The sequence below is a fragment of the Dendrobium catenatum genome, unplaced genomic scaffold (genome assembly GCF_001605985.2).
Source record: "Dendrobium catenatum unplaced genomic scaffold, ASM160598v2 fragScaff_scaffold_847, whole genome shotgun sequence".
Classification (NCBI taxonomy): Eukaryota; Viridiplantae; Streptophyta; class Magnoliopsida; order Asparagales; family Orchidaceae; genus Dendrobium; species Dendrobium catenatum.
In genome coordinates, this window is record NW_021319309.1 from 5,556,070 (window position 1) to 5,564,896 (window position 8,827).

The following is an 8,827-nucleotide window of genomic DNA, read 5'->3' on the forward strand; positions in this document are numbered from 1 at the left end:
ATTTTTTTTTTTTTTTTTGGCAATCTGTGTCTAAATATTATTGGATTTAATTTAAGTTGAGTATAACATAAATTTTTATTGATTTCTCATGTATGACACTCATCTCAAAATAATTTATCAATGAATTTCAGAAATTATATATAAATTCATTGATTATATATATATATATATATATGCTCATGTGCAAAATAAATTGAAAAAAAATGGGTGAGGATGACATAAAAATTTTTCCTAACTTTAAAATATAATGTTTTACTTTGTGATGTGTGTAATATGAGAGTTGATCGATTGATTATACATATAATGAACTTGTCTCAAAGCAAATTTGGGGGTTCTAAAATCTATCAAGACTAAAATTTAATCGTTATATTCTTAACTATTTTCTCTCCTTAAATAAATTAAAATAAAAGGATTATTCTAGTTCTAAAATATTTTTTCCTAATTTCAAGAAAGCAAATGAGCTTTAAGTATTGAATTTATTTTGAGATAAATACAATGAATAAAAATTAATAAATTAAATATGTCATTAATTACATTAAGTTTTCTCTCAGTATAAATTTTATAATTTGAAACTCGTTTTATTCTTAACATCTTCAGTCTTTTTTTTTTTTTTTTTCCCAAAGGATAAAGTGATCTTCCTTATCTGTGTTCTTTGTTGAACAGTGTCGGTGGTAATCCCAAAGCGTGAAGATGCAAATTTCAGGACTTTAATTGGTCAAATTGATGGCAGAACCAATCTTTACAAGAGCAATGCCTTGATCCAATATTATCCCTTTATGGAAGCTTTCTCTGATCTTAGCGACTTAAATTTGCTGGATCTCACCATGATGTCTTCCAAGATAGCCTATGAAAATGCTGCTTTTATCAAGAATGTCGTCAATAATGTTTGGAAGGTATTCATTTCTATGTGCATCAAATCTCTATATTCAATACTTCTTAATTATTTTACTATATATATGGGATCATAAAATTCCAATTGGAAAATTTATCTTTCCTATAAATTTTAGTTATAATCAAGTTCTTAATTAGTGCTAGTAATGAAGATTAATACAACATCAAGTCTTTGTCCCACTATGTAGGGTCGGCTGGATGAATCATTTTCTCGTGTAAACCTAATAAAGAAATATCTTTTCTAATATTTTCTAACCAAGACTTTTTAGGTTTACCTTTACCTTTCTTAACGTAAGTCAAATCTAATATCTTTACTTTCCTAACGGGGTCAGAAGGCCGCAATTTTATGTGACCAAACCATCTAAGGCGACTCTATCTAATCTTATCTTCCACTGGCACTACTTAAACCTTTTCACATACATGCTCATTTCGTATCCTATCTCTAAGGGTAAAGCCACTCATCCACATGTTGTTTTATAAAATTAAAGAATTATCCTGCAACTCATAACTTTGTATTATGCTTCTCTTTTAATGGCCAACATTCGGCACCATAAAACATTGCAGGTCTCACCACCATGCATCTTATAAAATTTTCCCTTAAGCTTGCATGATGGGGACTTTTCTATCACACAACAAGCCTGATGCATTACTCCACTTCAACCATCCAACTTGAATTCTGGTGATAATATTCCCATATATTTCACCATCACACTAAACAATAGATCCAAAATATCTAAAACATGCACTCTTATTAATACATATATAGATTTGCTGATGATAAATTAAGTTTATTTTGCATAATTTGTTAATTGTAGCAAGCATGTATTCTAATGAATCTCTATAAAGCCTCTCCAAATTATATATTTTTATTTTTGTACTGACAGTTTGCTTGATTTTATTTCTATGGATGCAGATGCACTTTGTCGGGTTCTACAATTGCTGGAACAGTAAGTACATCAATATATATCTCAGACTAATTTTGTATAAAAATATAAGATGATTATTATTGTTTGATTTGAACATAAATAGTTGCAATCCATCGTTGCAGAATTCTTGAACGATCACACAACACAAGCTTTCATATTCTGCAACAAAGAAACCGACGCTGACTTGATTGTTCTTGCCTTCCGAGGAACCGAACCCTTCAATGCCAACGACTGGTCCACTGACGTTGACCTCTCCTGGCTCTTAGCCAATAAACTGGGAAACATCCATTTAGGTTTTCTGAAAGCTCTCGGCCTCCAAAATGAGAAAAGCTTCCTTCTTGGTTTTCCAACAAACTTCAATAGCACAACAGACAAACCAATCGCCTATTACACCATTAGAGAGCAGCTCGCAAGCTTGCTCAAAGTTCACAAGAATGCAAAGATCGTTGTGACTGGACACAGCCTGGGTGGTGCACTTGCAGCTCTTTTTCCTGCTTTGTTAAGTTATCACAATCAAAGCAATATTTTGAGCTCGTTGTATGGCACGTTCACTTACGGGCAGCCAAGAGTGGGGGATCAGATTTTTGTAGCTTATGTGAAAGCTATAATCAAGGCTAAGTCTTACAGAATGGTTTACAGGTATGATGTGGTTCCTAGGATTCCATTCGACGCCCCACCGGTTGCTTTGTTCAAGCATTTTGGTACTTGCGTTTACTACAAGAGTTGGTATAAGGCAGAGGTACGTGATTATTCATAAATATTTGATTAACAAACAAAATTAAGCCTTAATTTGTCCCATTACGTGGAGTCGGCGACATGAATCCTTTTTCATCATTAATTGTGTCATGTTAAAAGTCAAATTCTCATTTAAATCTAATAAGAAAGATCATTTCTAATGCCTCAACTTTCATAAGGCCTCCGTTTAATGTGACCAAACCATCTAAGGAGATTCTCTCTAATCTTATCTTCCACTGAAGCTACTCCAACCTTTTCGCGTATATGCTCATTTCATAAATATTTGATATTTATATACAAAAGAACACTGCATGCATGCATGCTTTTGACAGAACTATAGAAATTTTCTAACAAATAAGTTTGCGCAGATGGATTTCCCTTTCAGTAAATCCTGACATGAATGAATTTTGTTTTGTTACGTATGAAAATGAACAGATAATGGACGATGCTCCTAATCCGAACTACTTCGATCCTCTGTTCGTGGTTTCAATGTACCTAAGTGCTTGGGGTGACCTTCTGAAAGCTCTATTCATCAGATGGACGCAAGGGAAGGAATACAAAGAAGGAACCATCTCAATACTCTACAGATGCCTTGGGCTAATAATACCTGGCATTGCCTCCCACAGCCCAAGAGACTATGTCAATGGAGGAAGACTAGCAAAGATGGCTCAGAAGTTTATGGTTTGATTTTGATCTGAATCTATCTATAAAGTTGGAAACTTTTTTATGTATGTTGGTGCTTGGTGTAGCTAGCTAAGCGTTAGGGGCTTTGCCTCCTTATCTTAAAGTGAATTGAAGTAGCTAATTAAGGACTTTGCTCGTATGGATGTTTTAAATGGCAGGAATAATATATGTATCCTTTGATTGAAACTTCTTATTTGTTGCTTTTGATGGTAATTTGTCTTTGAAATATTCTCGATGAAGAAGACTTTTTTTTTAGGCTTGCATGCGGATTTCAGTTAAATCGGGCCAAAGTCTGGTGTGATTAAATCCACCATGTAAGGAAAGATGGAGAAAGGGGATGACACCAGAATGGAGGGGCTCGGCGATTAACGTCGACGATCCAGTGACGGTTGTTGGACACCACGCTAAGAACTCCTTGGAGCAAGAACCCACCACCTAATAAATAACAAATCTTAGGATACAGGAAATCACAAGAGAATAAAACTCTAATTTTATTAATTTCCAAATCAAGTAAAGGCTACTTATTTATAGACAAATGTAGCCCGTAATAAGCTATACACAAAACAAGAGAGCACTAATCCTATGTAGACATATAAGCTACCAAATGAAATAAAACTAGCCTGAAGTTATCATGAATAAGCGGCTGCGTCATGAGGCTTAAAGATTCGGGATTTAAAGTTATCATTTTGATCATTTGGCAGAATTTGGGTAAATCCTGCAACCAAACAGCACCTAGGAGTCTGAAAAAAAAGCCTTAAAGAAGGTCAACAAATTAATTTTATGAAGATCAGTACCAAACAATTAATTTAAGGAGATTTTCTAAGACTTCTACAATATGATCAATGTTAAGAGTTAAGACCCTTAAAATTAAATTTTCAAAAAAATTAAAAAAGATGTAAATCATAATTATTTTCTAATATTCGAAACCAAACCAATACATTTCCTTGTGTTTTAACTAGTTCAGTTAATGTTATTCAAAAGCTTAATGGAATTATGATTTGCTTACCTCAACCATTAGGAGAATGGGATGAGGAGGGCTATGACTTTATTTGGGATGACTTTTTTAATGTTTCTTAAAGCAACTTTTTAATTTTTGTACTAAAAAGTTATTTTAAGAAGCATTAAAACGTTATCACAAACAAAGCCTATGTGATGATGAGCATTCATTGTGCCACTTTTTATTGTCCTTCTTTACCATAATGAAGCCAAAGTAGATGGATATCTAGTCATATGATCATTTGGTAGTCATATCATGTGGAGTCAAATTAAGTTTGTTTTTTTTAAGACATTTAGGTCGATTAAGTCAAATTCACACACATATCACATACACAAGACTCGAATTCAATACCTCTTAATTGAATGCGAAAGCTCCCAATCAATAGATTAAGATGAGCTCCATCATGTGGACTGTTTAGTCTTAGCTTGTTCTATTTGGTTCGATTGGTTCATTATAAAAAATTTAAAATTTTGGGCAGAACCAAAAATTATTATTAATGAGAACACAAATTGATAATTTTTAGCATACTCCTTTTTTTTTTTGGTGATTTCTTTTGCCTTTTTGTTTAATAATTTATAATAAAATAATATTTTTAGCTTTCTATCAATATTAATGAGAATGCAATTTATTACTCGTAAATTTTTATCACATACGAAATTTTATACTAAAATTTCTCTCTCTCTCTCTTTGTTTTTTTTTAGCTGAAGTTGTAAGTAACATTTAAAGGCACTCTCATATACTTTTGTAGGATTTAATAATAATTTAACTAAAAAACAGTGGACCCTTAAAACATGAATTAACTCTAGCTTGATGGATAAGCTTCAGGGATGTGGAAGTTAAGAGGCAGGTTCAAATCTTAGACAAAATAATTTTTATTTATTTATAGGTAGTATTTATATTTAAAATAAATTGATATAGACTTTTTAATTGATAGGCCAGTGGAGGCCCGTGCTTTTGGAACAATTATTAGGTCAGGTCAGGTGACCTGACGTAGCTCTACGTTCGGACGCCAATAACATATCGCCACGTGGTCTTACTCAATACCGCGCGGCCCGATGACTTGACCCGGGATTGCTATGTTCGCGTATTGCTTGGTATTGCTCTAGGTATTGCTCGGTATTGCTAGGTATTGCTCGGTATTGCTTGACAATAACGAAAAATATCGTTTTGTGAAGACCAATACCAAGCAATATCGAGAAATGTATTACTCGGTATTGCTCGGTATTGGTTTTCACTGAATGGTATTTCTCGTTATTGCCGAGCAAAATCGACCAATATCGAACAAATATCGAGCAAATACCGAGCAATACCTAGCAACACGTTAACATATAAATCTCGTCTCCGTTTCGGGTCAGGGTTGTCGGGCCGCGCGGTAAATAGTGAGAACACGTGACACTATTTTACTGGTGTTCGAACGTAGAGCTACGTCAGGCGACCAGACCAAATAAAAGTTCGTGCTTTTGAGGCCAATTTTGATGATTTATTTTTCTATGTAAATGAAACATATATATCAATATGTTTATTTATTTTTTATGAATCAATTATACAATAATAAAAATATTATTTTCTTAAGAGTAATGAAAATTTTATATTTATGAATCAATTATTCAGAAACATCATTAAGATACTCTAGGAATAACATTTTTTTTATAACAAGATTAGAACTCTTCTTATTAATTGTTTGTTTAAATATATATTATCATGACTACTTTGAATTGGGCCGACTAACACGTAGGCCCATTTAGCTCCAATTAGAGGTTTTTATGAGTATTAACAAATGCCGGCCTTAACACAAATGGCCTTGTTATTATTATTATTATTATTATTATTATTTTTAGGATAAACCCACAGAGGGGCCTACGTATTAATATTAAAATTCAGTTACAACGTCCTTAAAAGGACCCACCAGCTCGCTACTGCTCCGAAGAGCTACAATCAAAAAGGAAATAAAAACACCTAAGAGCCGGTAGTTCCTTGTCCTAAGCTTACAAAAATAACAATAAGAAAAACACAGGCTGTGAGTAAACATCACCCAAAAAAGGAAGATCCACTTTAATTCTTTCAGCTCATACTTCCTTCAAAAAGGCACATAGAAATAGGAATATAAATGCGAAAAATAAAAGAAGAGAACCTTGTAGTCTTTATAGCTCCCACAACCCCAGATGATTAGAAAACTGCAATAAATTCTCCAAAAAAATAGAAGCTTTAGAAGACAAACAACTAATATAGTAAATATATATGGCTTTCAGAATTTTGTAACCACCCAGACAGAGAACCCGGTCAACCAACTCCCGCAGAAAAATTAATTTAAGAAAGTACTTCCAGTTTAAAAATTTGCCCGGCCTATAGATAACAACATTAATCGTAAAATGCGAACCAACGTTCAAGTACTAAGCCATATTCCAGCCATACCAATTCCTAACACAATAATCCTTCATATCAAACCACACAGAACCAAAACCAACGAGATACTTCCAGAATTCAGGAAACCAGTTACACTTCAGCCTCCAGCACATCACATAAAAATGCAGGCAGCAGAAATAAGAACCCAACAAAGTCACCAATCTCCAGCAAAAACAACCTGCACCTTCCTAACATGATAGCAGACAATAGCAGAAAAACAATACATCAACAACCTCCATCTCTTCCAGATACACACCCACAGGTAAAGAACAACCCAGAAATAAACCTTCCCAGCAACGAACTGGCCAAGCAACGCCAGCTCCAGCAAAAAGAAATCACCCCGACCCAGCTCACAGATATCAACCCAAAACATAGTGTTAAATATGTCGAATGTAAGGTAATCCAATTTTATCAAGATTAATCATACCTTTTAGAGGAACCGGCAGATCAAACACAGGATGGTCCAGTAAAATATCACTATTATATCCAAAGTTAGCAAGCCAATCCGCACAAGCATTCCCCTCACGATAAATATGGGAAATAGTAAAATTGAGCAAAGAAAGAACCATCTTAATTTTCCTGATAGTGTAAAAATTATGGGGAAAACAAACATCTTTCTCGGTAATAATATAAATAACAAGAGTTGAATCAACCTCAATATTCACATTATATAACCCCATATTTAAGCATAATTGTAAGCCATGATCCAAAGCCAATAATTCAGAAGTCAAAACATCGCAAAAAGACAGAGGACCAGAGAAAACTGCAATGGGGTTACCAAGATGATTCCTTATAATGCCACCCATACTAGCTTTACTAATTTTCACAAACCCATCAGTGTTTAATTTAACAAAGGGTTCAGTGGGTTTAGCCCAAATCACAAAACAATTTATGTTACTGTTAATAATACTATTCTGAATCCCAAAGTGCACCGCCAGAAGTTTGCTATTATGGAAGTTTTTAAAAGAAAGAAGATTCACAGCAACAAGCTGTAGAATTTTGTTCCTAATTTTAGAAATAATGAGATTCGCATTCATTTTAATACCCAAATGTTTGTAATCATTTCTACCTTTCCAAAGATACCAAATAATAACAATAGGAAGAACATTATGAATATGACCTTTGCAATCATTAAACCAAATCTTGAGAATACCAGTCAAATCATAATCATCATTGAAAGCACCAATACCCATAAGATTAAAATAATGAGACCAAACGATACTAGCAATAGACCCATTAACAAAAACATGTTGCAAGCTCTCAATGTTGAAACAACATTAACATTTAGAGACAATACAAAAACCTTTTTTTCCAAAGAATGTTATCAATAGGAGACAACAAGAAACAAAGCAGGAAAGGAAAAAGACAATCAGACATAAGGCATTCCAGTAGCATCGAGAAGAACATTGCCTTTAAGAAATTGAGGGGCAGTTGCCAAAACAAAAAACTTAGGTTTAATACTTAGAGACCCATTTTTAGCTAGCCACTCAGAAAGGGTATTATTGGCCATGTTGATGGAAGAAATTCTATACACAAACTTTTGAAGCATAGCCTTGGTGTTCTGAAGAATATAGAAGTTGTTCAAATTCACACACTTGTTCAGCTTGATAGTATCAATAACCACATCACTTTCCACTTCAATCACAACATAATGAAAATTTAAAGATCAACATTCCTCCAAACCTTTAGAAATTCCATAAATATTGCACCAACCACATGTCCACATCAAGGATTGAATAAGAGAAACCAAAGTCCAGGATTAACCTGCCATCAAAATCCCTTATCAGACCACCAATCCCACAACAGTCCTCATAGGTAGCAGCTTGAAGATTGATCTTAACCTCCCCCACATCAGGTTTATGCCATAAAATAATCCTGGGAGTGATAGTCATAAAGGAATTATCAATGCTAATGTTTTAAAAAGAAAGCCACTAAGTTTTTATTATAAAAATATTTAGGCAAAAGGCAAAAGGACTGGAGCAACAAAAAAGTGATGGATCTTAAAAGTGAATGATGTTATAATTCTTTTGTAGTACATCTTAGTCCAAACATGCTTGATATTATTCCTCTCATCACATAACAGCCATAAAATAGTTAAAGGAATGACCAACATACAATACTCAAAGTTATTAGAATGAATCATGACATTTAAAAATGATAAAACACTAGTAGCATGTAAATTGAAGTAAAT

At 33.6% G+C, this 8,827-nt stretch overlaps 1 protein-coding gene across 1 annotated transcript in view; it reads left to right on the forward strand.

Moving 5' to 3' along the window:
- LOC110097806 overlaps positions 1–3,429 on the forward strand; it is a 6,514-nt gene extending 3,085 nt beyond the window's left edge. The window contains exons 2-5 of the mRNA XM_020824379.2: positions 664–893; positions 1,805–1,838; positions 1,940–2,556; positions 2,988–3,429. Of these exons, the coding sequence (XP_020680038.1) occupies positions 664–893; positions 1,805–1,838; positions 1,940–2,556; positions 2,988–3,239 (1,133 nt within the window). The 3' untranslated portion in view covers positions 3,240–3,429. The remainder of the gene's footprint in view (positions 1–663; positions 894–1,804; positions 1,839–1,939; positions 2,557–2,987) is intronic.
- The last annotated feature ends 5,398 nt before the right edge of the window (positions 3,430–8,827 follow it).